The sequence below is a fragment of the Solanum pennellii genome, chromosome 3, assembly GCF_001406875.1.
Source record: "Solanum pennellii chromosome 3, SPENNV200".
Lineage (NCBI taxonomy): Eukaryota > Viridiplantae > Streptophyta > Magnoliopsida > Solanales > Solanaceae > Solanum > Solanum pennellii.
This window is the reverse complement of record NC_028639.1, coordinates 74423308-74444292: the sequence shown is the minus strand read 5'-3', so window position 1 is coordinate 74444292 and position 20985 is coordinate 74423308. Positions and strand designations below refer to the sequence as shown.

General features: G+C 31.7%; 4 protein-coding genes and 1 long non-coding RNA gene across 5 annotated transcripts; 3 read left to right on the top strand and 2 right to left on the bottom strand.

The window, feature by feature from the left end:
- Positions 1–199: 199 nt before the first annotated feature.
- LOC107012281 (coatomer subunit zeta-1-like) lies at positions 200–3851 on the bottom strand. Its single transcript, XM_015212081.2, has 6 exons — positions 3719–3851; positions 2961–3120; positions 1771–1918; positions 1606–1683; positions 1258–1342; positions 200–470 (listed from the first exon to the last, which is right to left on the bottom strand). The coding sequence occupies exons 1-6, from the start codon at positions 3740–3742 to the stop codon at positions 411–413; spliced, it is 555 nt and encodes a 184-aa protein (XP_015067567.1). The 5' UTR covers positions 3743–3851; the 3' UTR covers positions 200–410.
- Positions 3852–4800: 949 nt separating this feature from the next.
- LOC114076382 lies at positions 4801–6787 on the top strand. Its single transcript, XR_003577234.1, has 2 exons — positions 4801–5643; positions 5919–6787. It is a non-coding gene; the product is annotated as an uncharacterized LOC114076382 (long non-coding RNA).
- A 98-nt stretch (positions 6788–6885) lies between these two features.
- Positions 6886–9955, bottom strand: LOC107013663 (serine/threonine-protein kinase HT1-like). Its single transcript, XM_027915304.1, has 5 exons — positions 9721–9955; positions 8758–9569; positions 8475–8661; positions 8060–8194; positions 6886–7938 (listed from the first exon to the last, which is right to left on the bottom strand). The coding sequence occupies exons 2-5, from the start codon at positions 8922–8924 to the stop codon at positions 7762–7764; spliced, it is 666 nt and encodes a 221-aa protein (XP_027771105.1). The 5' UTR covers positions 8925–9569; positions 9721–9955; the 3' UTR covers positions 6886–7761.
- A 2863-nt stretch (positions 9956–12818) lies between these two features.
- Positions 12819–16078, top strand: LOC107013662 (IQ domain-containing protein IQM4-like). Its single transcript, XM_015213522.2, has 8 exons — positions 12819–12957; positions 13045–13159; positions 13717–13782; positions 13879–13967; positions 14767–14854; positions 15127–15357; positions 15696–15797; positions 15925–16078. The coding sequence occupies exons 1-8, from the start codon at positions 12923–12925 to the stop codon at positions 16000–16002; spliced, it is 804 nt and encodes a 267-aa protein (XP_015069008.1). The 5' UTR covers positions 12819–12922; the 3' UTR covers positions 16003–16078.
- A 1202-nt stretch (positions 16079–17280) lies between these two features.
- On the top strand, positions 17281–20085 carry LOC107012791 (protein IQ-DOMAIN 1-like). Its single transcript, XM_015212717.2, has 5 exons — positions 17281–17544; positions 17651–17905; positions 18467–18688; positions 18886–18993; positions 19092–20085. The coding sequence occupies exons 1-5, from the start codon at positions 17479–17481 to the stop codon at positions 19728–19730; spliced, it is 1290 nt and encodes a 429-aa protein (XP_015068203.1). The 5' UTR covers positions 17281–17478; the 3' UTR covers positions 19731–20085.
- The last annotated feature ends 900 nt before the right edge of the window (positions 20086–20985 follow it).

Below are 20985 nucleotides of genomic sequence, written 5' to 3'. Positions count from 1 at the left end.
ATGTTTTGAGTCAAACATGTTTAGTTTTGAAAGGAACATTTATAAAGTGTTCGAAAATACTCTCGTAATCCAATTCTTCTCAACCCTCACACATAACGGAAGATTAATGCAGTATCAAACCTTTTTTTTAAAAAAAAAATACATGGCTTGACGTTTTGTTTATGATTTGTTGGACTATGAACAAGTCAAAAGGAAAAGGTTTAAAGAAACAGAAATTCATGTTGATCCAAAATGCAATAAGGATATCCTCATCTTAAAAGATAGTACAGGCAACAGAACATTATAAATGGTATAAAATAACTCTACGAATACGCAATCATCACCATCTGAAATAAAAATAACTACAGGTATATGAGCATAAAGAATTACGTCAAAAAATAATTGCTCTCTCCAAACTTTGAAGAAAATTTTCATCTTAGAAGAGATCTTGTCAAATGTTCGCGCGCTGTTGCCAATGCTTGAGTTATTGTCTGAAAATTGTAAACAAATTAGTGTAAGTTGGCAACATCTGATGTTCCTTTTAGGTACTTTGGTAAAGAATCATAGAGATGGTGAACATTTCAAAATCAATTCATCCATTGGATACATTTACTGTGTGGTTTGGATTCTTCAACTGATTTAATATGCAATAGCTTATTATTACAAAAGGCACCGGTACAAGAAATTTCATGCTAACAAGCTAACTAGGGGAACTGAGGGCTAGTTGTTAGTCTAAATCTAACTACTCCCTCTGTCCCAATTTAAGTGTCGATACTTTCCTTTTTGGTCTGTCCAAAAATAAGTTTTCCAATTCCAGCAATCTACACGGCAAACTTAAGATCACAAGATTTAAGAACTATACAAATATTTCTTAAACTCCATGCATAATCAAACTGACACTAAAATTTGGGACGGAGGTAGTATAATCTAACAAGTAAAACGAGTTTCCTATGAACATTATCAAAACAGTTCCTTTTCTTTATAAGCTAAACAGGGCGCAGTACGGCAGGAGGATTTTGGGACATCTTAAAACATTGCCTCACTAGGAAATTTTCCTCACCCCTTTTAAGTTTCAGCCTAAGCAACATTACAGATCCGGAAGGGCTTGATTTTCAGACTTTGCAAGGGATGGATGGATTACTCTACCGGGTCTATTTTTTAAGCCTGTTATTTTACCTGCCCTATAACCCATAAAATTCTGACAGTTATATGAAGTCAAGGAAAGATGTGAGATTCAACACAAGTATGATTCAGCAATAGAAAGAATATGTTGCTTACTTGTTCAGACAAGGGTGCTCCATCATCCATGTTATGACTCGAAACTTTTCCAGCAATAATATTACCATCAGTTTCAAGTACCATCCTGCAAAGCATACATTCCAAGCACAAAAAGCTAAGTCAAAATGCTGATTGTAGAAGTTGGAACAGAAGGAAACAATGCAAAGTGGTTAATAGGATGAATATGGTACTTGAAACTTAACAGTAGTACTAGATATCTAGAACAACAGAAGTATCCTCTAACAAGAGAGCTTGATCACAATCAAAATACGGGAGGAATGAACGGCTGAATAGAATTTCTTTCAGTGCACTTGCTAAACTACAACTACTATGTAATCATCAACTTACCCGCCATCCACAATCTCATCAAGGCATAGAAGAATGAGATCTAAATTCTCAAGTGCCTCTCTCTGGTCAACATTATTCCTGAAACAATTGCACATCAGATAAGGCAACAGATCAAAAGATCTCAATCCCGAAATCAAGTAGTTTTAGAGCCTTCACTAAACATACCTTAGGAGAAGGGTAACTGCATCATAGAAACCCTGAAGAACAGTGGCTAGAACTAGTTCATTTTCATCATCACCTCCAGTGACAAAGAAATGGAGGTCTTGCACAAACTTATAGACAATAATGTTGTTCTCGAACATTGTTATTTCAGCTGCAGATCAGAACTCAAAAGTAAGCCCCAAAAACAACTTAAGCACATTAAAAATCAAACTTTTCACAGTAATTAGAAGACGAAGAGTCCGATTTTTCCTCCACGGCGGTAAGGGGCTAAAAGATCTACTACTTTAATTCCTGTTTCAAAAATAGATAATTTTGTATCCAATTGTATAAAGGCAGGCGCAGATCTATGAATAGGAGACGTTGTACTAGTATCTATAGGCCCTAAATCATCAACAGGCTCTCCGAGCATGTTAAAAATTCGTCCCAGAGTCGCTCCCCAAACTGGAATACTTATAGGAGCTCTTGTGTCAATCACTGTTATTCCTCTCGTTAGACCGTCTGTAGCACTCATAGCTACAGCCCTAACTCGATTATTTCCTAATAATTGTTGTACCTCACAAGCCACATTAATTGGTTGACCAACACTATCTCGACCTTGAACTACCAGAGCGTTACAAATATTTGGCATCTTGCCCGAGGGAAAGGCTACATCTAGTACCGGACCGATGATTTGGACGACACGCCCCGGGTTTTTATTTCAAGCGTGGAAACCCCAGAACCATAAGTAGTAGGATTGATTCAGATAATAATAAAATAAATATGTCGAAATGTTTTTTCCAAAATTATCGAATTCAAAATAAATGTCCCTAGCACATCGATCGGTTAATTCAATAAAATCGGAATTAGCACTTGATTTGTTTGGCACCATGCAATTGCACCAATCCATTTGTTTACTTATTCTTATTCAATGAGACTGAGTTAATTTGGAAGCTCACCCAAGAATAGAAAAAACTCAACAAAAAGTTAAGTCGCCTTCAGAGTTTCTTAATTCCAGGAAAGTATGTAAGTGCAAAACGAAAAACAGTATTAGTTCTAAAATGTTGTCCCTATTAGTTGTTGCGGGTCACAAACATGTAACTTGTTTTGAATTTCACTATATAAGACAGCAAATGCAACGGTATTCCACAAAAAAATGCTAAAAATAGTTCAGACATGAAAATCAAGGTCATTCAAGCAAGAACAGGCCCCAATACCTTCAGTCCGAGCATTTGTCTTTTGAGTCTTGGTGAAAATAGACTTTTCGAACGCAACCTTAGCGTTGTTTGTCGGCCAGTCATCAGAGTAGTATTTAACAGCTACACGCTTTCCTTCCGAATCCAAAAGAAGTATGTTCTTCACCACAGGACAAGAATCCTATATAATCAAACAATCACCATTTTGCCATGAGTAAACCATTCACTCACATCAGACAAGTACCAAACTAATCCGTTTGTTTCAATTTATTTGTCTTACTTTCTTATTTGGTCTGTTTCAAGAATAACACATTTTATTTTTGGCAACTCTTCAATTGTAGCTTTCCACAGGACATGTTCAAAAGTCCACTTATTTTCTTAAACTAACCGACGTCAAGTCAAAACCGGATAAACAAATTAAAACAGAGGGAGTATCTAACTAAACAAGTACTCCAAAACACGATTCCTCAATAACACACGTTTCATTTCTAAAAATCAAACGGCTATGACTAACAACAAATGAGCATCTGCACCGAGTGAGATCTAACTTGTAAAACTAAAAAAAGGCGATAACTAACATATGATGGTTAACACCAGGGAAACCCAACAATGATTATATCGCAACCATTGATATACTAAAACTAGAAGATTATCGATATCACTACACAACTAAGCATTAAAAAATCGGATCTAACAATAAATGCAAACTTTTTTGAAGAACTCTAATTGAATCTTGCGCCTAATAAAACGTAGAATAGAAGAAGAGAAAGATTACATACATAATTTAGAAGGAAACCCGCCATGGATGAAATAGAGATTCACCGCCCGAAAATTTTCTTTGTTGATTTGCAGTGAAAGAAGTAGCTGTTCGCGACAGATTTGGAAACTGTGAGGGGCATTAGTATAAATATGATATTTCCAGTCAAGTCTTAAATTGGGCCGTTAATGAATTGGACTTCTTCAGAGTTAAAAAGCCCAGCCCAGCCCAGCCCATATAATTTCCATCCTTGTAGCATGGGGAAAAGTGCACATAGCCGGGTTTATACATGTTTACAAGTTTAGCCATTTTTAAATAACTTCAGACTCGCGATACATATGTATTTGAACATTGACCTGTTAAAGTCTAATTTTAGATAACATGTATGCAAAGAAACTTTGAAACTTTTCTTATTTTTGTTTGAGGTTGTAAGATTATTGATTAAAAAGAATTGAATGACTGTACTTTAGATATATATGCATAAAGTTCAATAGAACTCTATTCGATATTCTTTCTTTTTAGATTAAATATCAAACTATTCGATCATGTTAATTATTTAGTTAATTAATCAGTAAGCATGATTATAGTGCAAAAGTAAAGAATGATGGTTTTCTTCTCGATGTCACAAAAAGAAAAGTATCTAAATTAAAGGTTTGTTTCATTTTGGCTGTTTGCTTGTTGAAATTGCGATTAAATTATGTTTGATCTGTTTTGCTTGAAGTTACTTACGGAGAGAAGGAGCTAAACTTTGTCAGTACCGGCTACAAATTAAATAGTTTGAAAAAAATAATAACTAAACTAAACTCACGTACCATTTTACTACCTTGTAGCTAGACTATATTTATTTGTTTTAAAAAACAAATAAATGTGCTGCTAATTCATAGTCTGGAAGTTGATAGTGATTTGAATTACAACCATAATCCAAGTGCGAAAACATAATTATAATAAATGATAAAGAATGACAAAAGCCTCACATAGATGGTTATTAAAATGAATATATTTTTTATAAGATTTGAGCAATGTTCCTCCATTTGAGCTTTGTTATAAAATATATATCCTAATTAGAAGATTAAATCATCCACGAAAACTACACAAATATTTTATTTCTTACCCAACTTTTACTATCGACAAAATTCTCTAAATGCCTCTATACATACTCATAAGAACTCATTTGTCCCAAGACTAAATCCGATGCAATAATAAATTTAAATTCGAGAGCCTTTTGTTTAAGGAAATTCTATTACAAGCCATTTAATAATAGATTAGTCGGGCGGTGTCCGACTAAGGAGTGTAGAATGCAGGGCCACACTTGCATTTCCATCCTTCAGGCTCATAATTAGTGTACTGAACTCCCACTCGACCTGTGTTGGTGGGTACTTGTATGGCTTCACAAGGCATACATCCATAGCATTTGTGGTCACAGCTTGGAGGACTAGATCCTATCGATTTCATCTCTTCGTTACTCACATTACTATTTTCTTCTACTATCTTCATTTGTCTTTCTCCTTCTATGCTCATATTTCCCTGAAAAAAATGAACTTGTTTAGTACTCCATTCGAATGCGAAGAAATCAAAAGGCAAAAGATTTCGAGAATTACCTTATTTGTACTGAATTTGTTGTGTATAGATTGTTGATTTGATGTCAATGGCCTGCAATTAACACATGATAAGGAGAGTGCAATTATGATTAGGACGAAATAGCTGAAGTTACACTTCATTTTATAATGGCACACCAAGTGTTTGTATAAATGAGGCAATGAGAGTGTGAAAGAGAAAGAGACAAAAATAACAGGGGATTTAGAATAATTGGAGGTTGATCATTTGGTTCACTTCAAAGGGTGTCCATATCATGATAGCAGCTTTATAAAGGTAACAAAGGAAAAAGAGGAAGTCCCAAAAAGCAATCCCTCCAAAGCTCCTTGGATTTCTCTAAGCCTCTCTCACTCTGTAAGTTGTATTGGTAAAAACGAAATCTTTACTTCTCAAACAAGTGATACTACTTTTATTCTGCATCTTTCTGGCTAAAAAGCCTACACCTTTACAAGTTTTTTCTTTCAATTTTATTTTGCTTAGCTGTTCTAGTCTTGTTTTGACAACTCAATTCACCTTATGATTTACAGTTTCTATTTTCTTTCTTTCTTGTTCTCTATGTACACGTTGCTTCAAATCTTGAAATGAAACTGGAAGTATCCTTTTAGGTTCTGAGTAACAGCAGCCTATAGAAATTGCAGGTTAATTAACAGGGAAAATTTGTGGATGCCTAGACTGCAGAGCCACCTATTCCCCCTTTTGGTCATATTCTGGAACTGGACAAGAAGGAAAATCTTTCTTTAAATTCTTTTTAGTTTTTAAATCAAGAAATAAGTACGCAGAATCAATGTCTGATAGATTCAGTACCAAAAAAAAATTGAAATTTATGTTAGTGAACAAAACTTACATATATTATATATAGTACATGATAAAATGTATGAGTAGTTAACTACTTTCATGGATAGGGAAGCGTTAGGGGCACGGCCAAGTAGGACAAAAATTAAACCATTTTGATCTTTTTCGTGTGTTTACTTTTCATATATAATTTGAACTTCGTTATAGAAACTCTGGCTCCGCTTCTGCTTGGGAGCACTGTGACCAAAAAAGTTTTTCTTATTATCCAAAAAGAAGAGCTTGATTTTCTATTGGACACTGCAAGGGTTTCTGAATTTGTCCATCCAAAGAAATGAAGCCTTTCATTGACTTTTAGCATTAGGCTAAAGTTGAACTAAGTGAAGTAAGTGCAGCTGATTACAGCATCACCATTGAATAATGAGTTGCAATAAATAGGGAAGAAAGAATGAGGAGCCAATAATTAAACAAACTTTTTTATTTTGGTTCTTTTAACATTTGAGGTAAGAACTGTGAAACCAAACCTGGGAAGCAAGCACATATAAAAGGAAAGCTGATAAGTACCATTCAATGCACTGTTTTCATTTTTTCTTTTGCTTTAGTACTAGCTGATGAGTGGCAGTGAAGTAGCATGTGCAGACTAAGTCACGTGTTAGCAATATGGTTTGGGAATCAAGAAAATACTTTTCATTAAGTTTTTGATAAATTATTTGTTACTATCTGCTGCTTTTTGTTATTTTGCCGTTTATTTCCTTGCAACCTTGCTTCTTATTATTCCGCATGTATGTTGCCTATTCCAGATTTTGCTTGTGAGATGATACTAAATATGTTAATTGTATTTATATGTATTAAATGAACCTATAACATAAATACATGATTTAAGCAAACCTACTCAATTCTACCGACCCATAAGTAAAGTTGTAGCACCACCCATGACTAGGGATTATAGTATCGACCCATAAGTAAAGTTGTAGCACCTCCCATGACTATAAGGATTATAGTATGAGTTCTTTAAAAGATTTGAAGATAATAGTAAAGCCAAGGTTAGTTAAACAATATCATGTACATTTTAGAGTTCTGGGTTCATTGTGGTACTGTGTTTTTTAGTATTATTTATTTTCGTTGATGTTCAATCAGTGAATGATTTGATGATACACTGTGGTCTCTGTCATTCAATGACCATGCTTTCTGTGTTTTCAAGATTTTGAACAGTTTGACATATTGGGATTAGAGGGCACCAAAAAGTCCTTCCTTTTCTTCTAACAAGCCAAGAACTTTCCTATCAACTAAACATACTTGATTTACCCAAATATTATATTTTTCTGTAAGAAATAAACACTTCTTTGCTTCTGCTTCTGCCCTGCAGCAAAAAAATTGGGCTTCTACTCCTATTTAAAAGCATTTTTATTGATCACCTAAACACGTTTTTTCAGAATAAATGTTTTTCATTAATAATAAGTGTTTTGATGTTACAACAACAATGTCAAAAAGACTCTAACTATATAATGTAAAGATATTTTGTTAATACGGTGCTTTTCACAATTAATAGTACTTAACACTGCCTTCATTGGTTGTCTCTTTGATATTATATGTAATCTCCTTCTTCTTTTGTCTGCTCAATGCTTTTGGTTCGTCGTTTAATCTTTGCCTCTTGTTCCACTTTGTTTCTTTTATGTGCATCTTCTAGGCAAAACAAAACATGTGCTTTTGTTTTCTTGTTTCTGTACATGTTTGAATGCCTTCTAACATTTGCAACACTTCCTTCATCTCTGGTCTGTTTTGTGGCTTTACATCCCAACATTTTTTCATTATATCTGACAATGCTGTTGGACAACATTTTGGTATCTCAGGCCTTCGATCCTGTAATTTCCAAAACAACTTGTTAGTACACCCAATTACTCACAGTTAAGTATGTACATATATATAACATGTTCGAGTTTGTAACGAACTGATGAATCGATGATGAAAAGAAGGTAAGTACCTTATAAAGTTGATGTGAGATTTTACTAGGAGAAATGTGTTCAGGATATGGATCTAAACAAGTATACATTTCCCACAAGCAAATTCCAAAGCTATAGACGTCACACTTATGATCATACGACACTTCGCTCAAAACCTGGTGAAATAAAAAAGAAAGTGAAGAGATAATTTAGTACTTCAATTTACAAAGGAAGTGTTGAAGTTCTTGTAGGAGAAGAAGTAGAGAATTTAGGGGTTTATTTTATTCATGATGCAAGATCAGCATGTATTCAAGTTTAGTTTGTCAAGTAAAGTGGTGTTTTTAACACTATTAATAGTTAGTTCGGAGATGAAACTAATCAATGATTCACGTCGAGTGTAGAATGTGTTTTCAATATTTATCTCATAAAGAATATTTCAAAGATGATGTAACGTACCTCCGGAGCCATGTAACCAATAGTCCCACTTGTTCCAACCATCGTAGGAGGATAATTCAAGCCAAGAGAAAAAAAATGACTTGATATTCCAAAATCAATTATCTTCACTCTTCCAGTTTTGTCAAGAAGTAAATTTTCAGTCTTCACATCTCTATGAGCAATCTTTTCTGAATGAAGGTAACTTAATCTGCAATTTATACGTATTATTATTGTTAGAATGAAAATTTTAACATATGGTTTAATATGTTTATGAATTAGATAATAGATGAAGATGCATACATACCCTTTAGCAACATCGATTGCAAGTTGAAGAATAGTATCCAAAGGTAACTTCTTCTTCAGTGTGTATTTTGAAAGATAGGATGTAAGAGTTCCTCCACTAACACATTCCACAACAATGCAGCATCCATTTACTGAACCTTTTTGACACTTCATTTTTATTTTTGACATATCATTCTTTTTTATAGCTCCAATAAACTGCACAAAATCAATATATTTAATTGTTATAAGCTAATATTCTATTATAGGCTCAATAAGAAAAGAAAGGACAATATTTCAAAGGCATAAATCATAATGAATAAATATCTCTTTTAGTTTGAATTCAAACTGACATGTATGGTAGGTTTTCCAATTTTGATTGTGCATAAGTAGATACATAAATTTGTTAAAAATTGAATAAATAAACACACAAGTTCTACGTCGCATATAATACATGTAAGATATCACATGAGATACAAAATTGTCATGTAGGATACCATATAGGATGAATGTGTCAATTTGTTTGATTATATAAGTTTATATGTCTACATGTGCACAGCCAAAACTGAAGGGTGTTATGCTAGTTGATGCCAAGTTAAACGACATATACATGTATTACGCCTATTTCAAATAATAATGCTTAAATAGATGGGAAGTTTACTCTGTAAATAAACGAATAATATTATAGGGAAAAAGAGAAAATAATGAAGTAGATATATACCTTTGCAATATTGGAGTGTTCAAGTGTGCTCCAAATAGAAACTTCTTGCATGAATACCTCTTCCATCAATCCTTCTGATGAATTCTTCTTCTTATCTTCCAAATCAAATATTTTAACTGAAATTCATACAAAGAATGTATTTTAATTAAAAATTCACCAATTTTTTTATATATATATAAATTATGCATACTACTTTTTGAATCCATAATAATAACAATACTAAAAATCATAAAAATTGAACCTATCGAAAAAAAAATTAATACGTACCAGCGACTTTTTTTCCATCATAAACACCTGCGTAAACTAATCCAAAACCTCCATAGCCAATGAGTTTTTTGACTCTGAGTTTTTTAGGATTTAATTCCCATTCTTCTTTTTCCATGGTGATCTTCATGTTAATTAACCTAGCTACTTAACCTAATATTTTGTTGACAAATTTTTTATGTGTTGAAATTGTGATGTCTCCCACCTTTAGTTATATATAGTAATCAGTAAATCCGTTTTCTATATGGATTAGGCTTAATGATTTTAGGAAACTTTTCTCTATTTGAAATAGGTTTATTTAAAAGATTAGGAAACTATGATTATATGTTTTCTATATGGAATGGGCTTAATGATATTAGGAAACTTTTAAATTAAAAGATAGATACTATTAGGAAACTATAATTATATGTTTTCTTTCTATATGGAATGTGCCTAATTATTATAATTGAATAGTCGGTTAAAGTGAAATTATATAATTTTAGTAATACTAGGCTTCTAGATTCTTCCTATTTCTTCTTCTTTTTCCCTTTCCCGCCAAATATTGATAGAAAACTAAATAAGTGAGTTCGACAAAGAACTAATTATATCATCATATATTCATAGTTCAAAGTTTTAAATATTTACATATTAGTTAAAGAGTTGTTTAAAAAGAAAAATGTTTTAGTGTTCTATACATTACAATATTTCAAAATTAAATGAGTTAACTAATTTTATGTTAATTGTTGTTTTTACTTTTTACTCGAATTTGATATACACATTAAGATTGACAATTTAAAAAATAATTTGTTGTTTATAATCATCTCCTTGTCACTACGACACTAGCTCGTGGAGGTAGAACTATTTTAAGTTTTAATTAAAAATGAAGACATATAGTGCGATAAGAATTCAAATCAATTATCTCTTTCACCACGCTAAACTCAAGAAATCTAATGTGATACACACTAATCTGAATGCAACAATTTATTTTTAAAATAAATTGGTACATCATACAGGAAAATTGTATGTAATAACAAATTAATAAATTAAATTAAATGTTATAACCACACTTTGATTTAATTGTGCGCGGTAGCAAACTGTTTGTCTGTCACCTCTCTCCCTCTCTCGCTTGCCCCCTCTCACTTTTATACAAACACAAATGTATAAAATATGTTTATATAAAGCGAGAAAATATTATATATATACATATATTTTCGTTCCCCTCTCCCAGATCTCGCTCGCCACCCTCGCCTCCATCGCTTATACAAACAGAAACGAAATGTATAAATTGTGTTTTTATTTTAATAAAGCGAGAGAAAATTGTATGTACACCTGAGAATACATATATTTTCGTCCTAGACACTTATGATTATACAATACAAATATTTTTCTGCCTAATTTTCTTTTGTTTTTTTTCTCTTTCTCGTTTTATACATACACAAATTATATAATTGATTTGTGTACAAATGTTTTCTTTTGTATATGTATAGCGAATTATACATTTGGTTTCTTTGTATATGTATAGTAAATTATACATATTTATGTTTGTTATGGAGTGCAATTATGCAAACTTTGATATAACATACAAATATGAATTTTGTGTTTGCTATATGTGAAAGTTGCTTATCACTAAGAAATTTTTTCAACTACAATAACCAGGGACTACACCCTTTTATCTCATAACAGGATCAGTTTCACGTAGTTAGATCAAGTTTGAATAATTCTCTGTGAAAAAATTATTAGTTGAGTGATTATAAAAAATATTAACTCAAAAGAACTAATAAGATATATTATTATTTTTTCTTCCATTAATTACTTCATGGTGTAAATTTTTCATCCATTATATATTAATTACATTTATCTAGAAACCTAGCATCAAGAAGACAAGAACTCACTATTTGGTCATTAAAATCGGTGTGTTCTTAAACAACTTAAACAAATTCACTTGTTATTCTAAACACAAATTTAGGGATTAACAAGAACAATTAAATGGGCTTAGGGTGCAATAATTGATTTCATATATAGATATTAGACATTGCAATGAAATTTTGAGCTAATGCCTACTAGATAGGGCTAATTATAAGATGCAACTTTTTTTTTTGAATTTTTACGTATCCAAGTCCCAAATCTATTTTTTTTTTAATTAAAAAAGTCGAATTTCTGGCTTAAACTATATTCACCTGCATTGAACAATTGTAATATGCTGAATAAACTAGCATTTCACGATAATTCTCATTTTTGTATATTTCCTAATTACCCCCATACACTATTAAAAATTCATTTTTGTATTATAATGTATTCATATGGAAAAATTGAGAAGTTTACAATTTATTGTCACTACGCTTTTTTCTATTGAGCGATAGGAAATGAATGAAAAAAAATCTTCTATAGCATAGTCACCACTAATATGTGATGGAAAAAACTTTTGCTTCTAATAATTAATTGAAAAAATCACGTTATATTAATTATGTTATGCAGAAATTAATAATTGCAAATTCCAATAACCAGAATCAAACAAAAATTGAAATTTATTAAAAGATGCATAATCTTTATAAAAGATTTTAGGGATAATGTCCAAGTACCCACTCAACCTATGCCAGAAATCTCAGAGACACACTTATACTATACTTAGGTCCTATTACCCCCTGAACTTATTTTATTAATAATTTTTTACCCTTTTTTAGTCTATCTTGTGGGTTCAATGATGATTGACTTTTTTTTTCAAACTAGTGTCACGTAGGCTAAAAAGGGTAGAAAATTACTTATAAAATAAGTTCAGGGGTAATAGGACCTTAGTATAGTATAAGTGTGTCTCTAAGATTTCGGGCATAGGTTGAGGGGTACTTGTGCATTTTTCCAAGATTTTAATTGGAAAAAAAAAACCGAAAAAGACAAAAGTGTAAATTCCACCCCTTCTTATACGGAAAATAGAAGCTTAGAGATTGGAGAAAAAATCAAATGTCAAAATATTATTCAAAGGTGACGTAGAATTTAATAAACTACTCATGACTTTTAGTTTCTTTTTCAAATATCAACCAGTCTTTCCTCTAGCTCCTTCGTGGTATATATATTCGACTTTAACTAATTTTGAAATGTCATATATTTTTAGATTATATATTTTTTTTACTAACTATATATTATCAGATTCAATTAAGAATATCGAAGCGTAAGAACAAGGAAAATCGAAGCAAATCAAATATCAACTACATTAATATTCACATAATTTCTAATGACAAATTCTACAGTTATCCTTGAAGAACTCTTGTTAGTTTCTAATTAATCTCTATCATTTTTATTTTGTGTATAATTTTTATCAATACAATTTGAATTTCATATTTATAATTTATACAGATGGAAGGCACTAGATTTTGCAACTCTTACACAAAGTTCTGTTTCTTTCTTTGACGTTGAAAAGACAGAGACAACAGTTTCGCGCTGGGCACGAGCTCAAATCCGGGCTTCAAAGGTACGAAATATAACAGTCGTGCTCAATAATAACATTTCAATATTATTATAATTGAGTGTTTATAAGAATCATTTTAACATTTCAGTATTATTATAATTGAGTGTTTATAAGAATCATTTTTTTCATATTTATCATTATAAAGAGATTGGACTGTATGTACTTCCACATATTATATAATGGATAGAAAATCTTAAAAGTTATTACTAAGAACTAAGCTGAGGCGTATTCAGGATTTTGAAATGATGGATGCACTATTACGAAGAGGTGGATCTAAGATATAGATTTGATCGGTTTAACATTTAAATTTTTTAAATTATAGGTTCAGAATTGTTTTTACATATCCAAACCACTCAGAGAAGAGTTGTTCAATTTTAGAAAGAACAATAAAACGAGATAAGTAAAAGATTCAAACTTCTAACCTCATTTTGGAGAGGTGCACGCAATCACAATCACATCGTATAATACTTTCAACTATGGATTCACAAATCTATATATAATTTCATATGGTGAAAATCATTTACTAATTTATATGTTTTTATTATAATTTGTTGGTGTAGATTGGAAAGGGCTTGTCAAAGAATGAGAAAGCTCAAAAACTAGCTATCAAGACCTGGTTAGAAGCTGTAAGTGAAATGTGTCCTCTTATTACAAAGAACAATATCAATTTAGCATATTACTAGTTTTTTTGACAATTATTTTCAAATAAAATGCAAATTCAGATAGATCCAAGACATCGATATGGTGTAAACCTAAATCGTTATCATGATGTGTGGTGCAACAGTGGAAGTTTACAACCATTTTTCTACTGGTATGTACTATATGGAACTTTAATAACTAAAATTAGTTACTAATTTCGTCGATAATCTGTTGCTAAATTGTTCATAGCTAACAATTATTTTCTTCTAAAAAAAAGAAGTGTTGCTAATCTATTCTGAATAATATTAGCGATGAAATTTTTTATTAGCTACAAAATTTGTTCATAGCTAACAATTATTTTCTCTAAAAAAAGAAGTGTTGCTAATCTATTCTGAATAATATTAGCGATGAAATTTTTTATTAGCTACAAAATTTGTTCATAGCTAACAATTATTTTCTTCTAAAAAAAAGAAGTGTTGCTAATCTATTCTGAATAATATTAGCGATGAAATTTTTTATTAGCTACAAAATTTGTTCATAGCTAACAATTATTTTCTTCTAAAAAAAAGAAGTGTTGCTAATCTATTCTGAATAATATTAGCGATGAAATTTTTTATTAGCTACAAAATTTGTTCATAGCTAACAATTATTTTCTTCTAAAAAAAAAAGAAGTATTGCTAATCTATTCTGAATAATATTAGCGATGAAATTTTTTATTAGCTACAAAATTTGTTCATAGCTAACAATTATTTTCTTCTAAAAAAAAAAGTGTTGCTAATTTATTCTGAATAATATTAGCGATGAAATTTTTTATTAGCTACAAAATTTGTTCATGGCATTTTAGTAGGTACAACCAAAGATAAAAAATTGGTAATATTTTTAGAAGCTCAATTATATGATAGTGATCACTAGCTAGCTACTTTTTTTTTAGAAGGTGAATAAAAATTGTTTGTGCACTACCAAATTTACAGGTTAGATATTGGTGATGGAACAGAAGTTGTTGTGGAGCAATGTTCAAGGAGTGATCTACAGTCCCAATGTATCAAGTATCTTGGACCAGTAAGCATTTTATTGCCAATTTTAGTCTGATTTTTAGTAAAAAAATAAGGATATAATAATTATCACTATAGTTTATCGCACACGCAAAACTCTCTAAAAACGTTTTTTATTCAGATACTTTTTTTTACTCTTATAAGTAAGTGTTAGTATTATAATGAACATATATAACGACATAACATGGAAAACAAAATTGATTTGACAAATAATGTTATTATTGAGGATGACGGTTATGGTATATTTACTATGAAATATTTTTGTTGTAATTTGTGAAGAAAGAGAGGGAAGCTTATGAAGTAATTGTGAATAATGGAAAGCTTATTTACAAGAAAAATGGTGTTTGTGTGGACACAATTGAGGATACCAAATGGATTTTTGTGCTCAGTACCTCAAGGACCTTATATGTTGGGCAGAAGCAAACACACCATTTTCACCACTCTAGTTTTCTAGCTGGAGCTGCTTCTCTTTCATCTGGAAGATTGGTCGTCTCTAACGGAAGTCTCAAGGTACGTAATTTATGAGTTCTGAATTTTAAAAACCACTTTTAAGTTTAAATAATTGAATTCTAAACTTAATATTTATACATATTTCATGAGCAAAAACGTACAGGCTTCTAGCTCCGCCTCTGATAAATGTTATTTTATACTAATAATCTCTTATCCACACCCTCCAACACATTCACCATGACAACTCTTAATTACTCCGATCACACCCCATAATATTTACCTGAATTATATATAAGTTGATAATATTTTATATTTACTTACCAATTTACACTAAAAGATATATATAAAGAATATTATTTTTTGACAAATTTTTTTTCTCATGTAATTAATTTTGACAGGCAATATGGGCATACAGTGGTCATTATAGACCAACGGAAGAGCATTTTGAGGAGATAATAAGTTTTCTTCAGGACCACCACGTTGACCTCACCAATGTTAAGGTCAATATATTTATAAATTGATGTTATTTTAAATAAGTTTGATCTCCTAAATATGGATTATTAATATAATTAAGGTGAGGATTAATTAACTAACTATATTGTCATTTTTATTTTGTTCTTAATCCAGAAATTCGCGACAGATGATGACGTAGCACCCGACAAGTCAAAAATATCAAATGAATCAAAAAATGATGGCACCAAATAAAAGAGAAAATTCGAATAAATCATTTTTATCAAGTGCGAGCAACTTCATGTAAACAACTTATAGGGAAATTATAATAAAAGTGTTCTTTATCAATCATCGTCTACGTCATAAAAAATTTATAACAAAAATAAATACAATTTTAGTGGACTCTATTATTATTCAGTATCTTTAGTTTATATTCAAGAGAAAAATATATATTTTATTTGTAAACATATTTATTTGATTTCGTATAGAAACATGTTTTGACTTTTGTCATTAAATTTACGCTTGTATGAATATGTCCATGAAATTTAATATGGATTCAAGATTCAAATCGAGTAATAAAAATGATTCAAATTTTTTAAAATTTGAAATCTTTAAAATTTGAAATTCTCTAATAAATGTTACCAGGAAAAGGCCAGCTATGAATAGGGAGGAACACCAGTTATTTTTCAGAAAACGACTTGAGAAAGAACAAAAAGAAATATCAATTGAACAAAATTTAAGTGAAATAACTAATATAATGGTAAATTTCGACTCATTTTCCTATGTAAAATGAAACATAAAAGAATATAACAATGAAATATAAAAGAATATAACTTTGCTCACGAACTAAACAATGCAAGAGAAAACTTTCTACAGTCAATAATTGAAGTACACAATTATTCAATTTCAGAAGTTCACTCTTTTTCGAAATTATTGTATCTAAAACTTCATATGGTTGAATTCCACGCAAATATGATTGAAACTCAATTATTTTATTTGACATTTAATCAATTTTACCTGAACTTACGTCTTGCTAGCTAAAATTAGGTTCATCAAACCTCGGGATGCTCCTATTTTATTTGTGAAGAAAAAACATAATATAATACACATGTGTGTTGAATTCAACTTTCAAAAGATAAAAATAAAGACCAACTATTTAGAATATAATCTATACAATTTTATCATACTTTGTCATTACTATGTTTTTTATATAACTTACATTTTGTATTTAACCGCGCGACGGAGGGAGCAATAGTTCATGTAATAAGGCGCACGAAACCCACGTGGTGAGGCGCGGGGATTTTCTTTGATTATTATTATTATTATTACACGAAAATTTATTTAAACTTTAAAAAGCATGTTTTAACTAATTTTATTTTTCGGAAATTCCTTTCGCTTTCCCACTAATATATTATATTGCGTCAGTTTAAACTAAGGTTGGAAAGTGCAAAAGTCAGTCAAAACGACAACGTTTCCCTTTCCAAAAACTATCCGTTGCAGCTTTTTCCTTTTTTTTGGTTATCTTTTTAGAATTTCAAAATTCAAAATCCAAGAAACTCCTCGCTGTAGTAATTAAAGCTCCTCAAACCCTTCAAATTCACAAATCCCAACAGTTATCTTTAACTTCCTTTAAGTTTTCAGACACCATTTTCTATAATTGTTCTGTTTTTCCTCAAAACAAAAACCATTAATCAAGCTGCAGAAACTGTATCAAGATCATATTTTTCAAGAATGGGTGGTTCAGGGAAGTGGATTAAATCTTTGATTGGTTTAAAAAAGAATCAATCAAATGATTCTGTAAGTAGAATTGGCTAATTTTAGTATACTCTGTTTCTGTTTTTTTTTTGTTGTTGACGTTTTTTGATAATTTGAATTGTTTTACTTTATTTGGGGGGTTTTGTAGGAGAAGAGTAGTGGAAAGAATAGGAAATGGAAGCTGTGGAGGAGTGCATCGGGTGGAATCGCTATGGCATTTTCGAAAGGTGTAAAAGGGGGTGGAAATTTGGGAGATTCGGATGGATCTGAATCTTCATTCCTGTCTGATAGTGCTTTGGCTGCTGCTATGGCTACTGTCATCAGAGCTCCACACAAGGATTTTGTGGTTGTGAAACAAGAATGGGCTGCTCTTCGAATTCAGGCTGCCTTTCGTGGTTTTCTGGTAATTTGAATGACTTGGGACACAAAGTTGTTAACTTTTTTGTTATACTTGGTTCACCTTATTAATCCGTGTAGAAGATTGGTAGGTAGTTAAGTGTTGTCTTGCTTTTAGTTTTTTCTTTTCATAAGTACTTGAAGCTTCTCTACGTCGACGAGGTATGGGTGAATTCTGAGTACACTCTACCTTCCCAGGCCCCATTCGTGGGATTTCATTGGTTAGGTTCTTGTTGTTGCTCCATTTGTCTTACTCAGATGCGAACATGAAAGAAATTGAATCATGTATGTTTGCAATTCAAGGAGAACATATCTAGATGAGTTATAATTTGTAGGTAACTGCTTGATTGTATGTTGAGTGGCAAAAACTAGACCTATAACACCTTAAAATCCTTATGTTTTTCTTTCTCTTGTCTGAGATGAGCTTAAATGGACACTCGAGATTGAGGCATAGTTGTTGTATGGTATTCTTTCTCTAAATGTTAAGAGTATAATATTTTTGCTCCCACTTGATGTTGTGCGAATGATTTATATAGCTAATGAGAAATTTTTATTGTTATGTCAAAAGGCAAGGCGCGCGTTAAGGGCACTTAAAGCCGTGGTTAGGCTACAAGCTATATTTCGTGGGCGAAAGGTGAGAAAGCAAGCTGATGTAACCCTCAAGTGTATGCAGACTCTTGTCAAGCTGCAGTCTCGAGTTAGAGCCCGGTGCAATCAAACATCCGTTGATGGAGATGCTACAAAAGGGCCTCTTGTTGATAGCCAAGCTGATCCAGTTAAGCAAGCTGAGGTATGTATTTCTCTATAACAGTAGTGTTTGACCTGATACGTGTTTTTTAGCTGCTATAGCGAAATGCTGTTATATAGAGTATATTTATTGGTTCCACCAAAGTCATAGTTGTTATGGTGAAATGTTATTACACATGATGACTGTTATTGAGAAGTCTGACTGCAGTATTCAAACTATCTAACTTTTCGCTTTCTCAGGGTGGATGGTGTGATAGCCCTGGCACAGTGGATGAAGTGAGGTGTAAGTTAAAAATGAGACAAGTTGGAGCAATCAAGAGGGAGAGGGCCATTGCATATGCCCAACAGGTACTATATTTAATTCTTTAAAACATGTAATATGACAGAAAATTTCTATATACATGTAACTAATTGGCCTGAAAATATATTCAACTGATCTATTTCAGAAACTGAGAACAAACCCCAGCCTGAATTCAAGAATTAGGAAAGTTGAAACCCTGAATAAGTTTAAGGCTAATGGGGATTCAGTTTGGTTAGAACGTTGGATGGCGAATAAGCCATGGGAAAGCAGACTAGTGGAAGATTTTCATACTGATGCATCAGGGATGACTCCGAGTTCTAGGAAGTATGAAGATTATGATGCTGGATCTTTAACTGACCGTAGTTCAGTGAGCATAAGACGGAATAACATGTCTACCAGGATATCAACAAGAGGACCAATGAGTTGTCAAATTGCTAATTCATCTTCCGAGCCTTATACTGATTATTATCAATATGATGATAGTACGACTTCTCATTCTTCCATATCGACTTCTGAAACTCTTGGATCGAATCAGACTCCTCCAGAAGACGTTCATAGCAAGAAACCAAACTACATGAACCTCACTAAGTCTATTAAGGCAAAGGTTAAGCAGAGGAATTCAAATTACTTGTCTCACAGTATGCAGAGGAATTCAACTGATAACTTACAAGTCCATAGGAAGTCAAGTCCACTTTCGAGGACGATAGCAAGGAGAAGTGCTGATTGTGATCTTTATTCAGTTGATCTGTGTAAGGATCTCTACCCTCCCTCAAATGCATTTTGATCATCTAAACTAGAAGACAAAAGGCGATAGGTGCGCTATGAAAGGGTGTGGTAGTGAGTTTTATTTGTCCATTTAGCTCAACAACTTGTTGTCTTGCTAGTAAAAAGGGTTTTCTTTTGTTTACATAAATTTTAGACTTAACCAATACATAATGCATTAGATGAGATTTTCTCTAGAAAGATGATTTACGAGTTGATTGCTGAGATGGTCACTCAACTAGTAGTGTAATTATCTCGGAAAGTCCTTGTATCATACTGTGTGCTTGCTATATTTGTTGATTGTGTAAGAGTTTCTTTTTGTTTTCGGACAACTTATTCGTTGCCTTAGCATATATTGGATGGATAATGTTTTCTTACATGGTATCATAGTCTGTTTATACTCTTGATTCGGATTATTTATGCAGGTAAATTTTTAGAAATATAATATCTCTAGTATATCAAATCAGATTTATGAGAACTTTTATAGAAATGCATGGAAGTTCTTGAACAACTTCACTTGTTAAGTTTATATATCGTGTTTATAATCCGTATTCAATTGGTAAAAAAAGAAGTCAACAAGACTTGTAAAAAACTTGAATATCACTATAGAAACCATACTCCCTCCGTTTCAATTTATGTGATCTTGTTTTCTTTTTAGTATCTGTTCCAAATAAAAACAACACATATCTATTTAAAAACATTTAACTTAACACTCACTGTGTTATTTTTGCGGAGAAGTTCATAGTTGCACCATGACTGTTTAGAGGCTGATCCAGAATTAGAAGTTTCTGAATTCTAGCTAGCCGCTATATTTAGCTAGCGTTTGGCCATAGATCTCTAAATATTTTTGACAAATATTATTTGAGTGAAATTTTATCATGGGTTTGGCTATAGGATCTGGAAAATATATTTCACTTTTTAGAAAAATATGATTTATACCCATAAGTTTTAGAACTATCAAAACTAACTATAGGTTTGTATTACAAGTCACTTGCATGTTCGTTACGACAATAACAAATAGTGTCCATGATACTAGAGCAATGTGATAATTTGGAGTGAGTGCAACAAACATCATTACATACATCGTGAAGTATACAAAGTGCATGACTTTGTTACCTTGAGCCAATTTTTCATCATTTTCATCAACAATCAATTCATTACTTAATATTCAGTAAATATTTCATCACTATTTTGGTGTTCCATGTAAAAAAATATGTAATACAACGCAAGCAACTACTATAGAGGGTATTTTTGTAAAAGATAAAAGTTTGGGGTAA

Coding starts and splice junctions, on each gene's coding strand:
- LOC107012281 (XM_015212081.2), bottom strand. CDS start 3,742: ATGGCGGGTTTCCTTCTAAATTAT. Junction 1,919..2,960: donor GACAAATGCTCGGACTGAAG/GTATTGGGGCCT, acceptor TCTGATCTGCAG/CTGAAATAACAATGTTCGAG. Junction 471..1,257: donor GAGCACCCTTGTCTGAACAA/GTAAGCAACATA, acceptor TACAATTTTCAG/ACAATAACTCAAGCATTGGC.
- LOC107013663 (XM_027915304.1), bottom strand. CDS start 8,924: ATGTCAAAAATAAAAATGAAGTGTCAAAAAGGTTCAGTAAATGGATGC. Junction 8,195..8,474: donor TTGGTTACATGGCTCCGGAG/GTACGTTACATC, acceptor TTATTTCACCAG/GTTTTGAGCGAAGTGTCGTA. Junction 7,939..8,059: donor TCTCACATCAACTTTATAAG/GTACTTACCTTC, acceptor TGGAAATTACAG/GATCGAAGGCCTGAGATACC.
- LOC107013662 (XM_015213522.2), top strand. CDS start 12,923: ATGACAAATTCTACAGTTATCCTTGAAGAACTCTT. Junction 13,160..13,716: donor CTCAAATCCGGGCTTCAAAG/GTACGAAATATA, acceptor TTGTTGGTGTAG/ATTGGAAAGGGCTTGTCAAA. Junction 13,968..14,766: donor TTACAACCATTTTTCTACTG/GTATGTACTATA, acceptor CCAAATTTACAG/GTTAGATATTGGTGATGGAA.
- LOC107012791 (XM_015212717.2), top strand. CDS start 17,479: ATGGGTGGTTCAGGGAAGTGGATTAAATCTTTGATTGGTTTAAAAAAG. Junction 17,545..17,650: donor AGAATCAATCAAATGATTCT/GTAAGTAGAATT, acceptor GGGGTTTTGTAG/GAGAAGAGTAGTGGAAAGAA. Junction 18,689..18,885: donor ATCCAGTTAAGCAAGCTGAG/GTATGTATTTCT, acceptor TCGCTTTCTCAG/GGTGGATGGTGTGATAGCCC.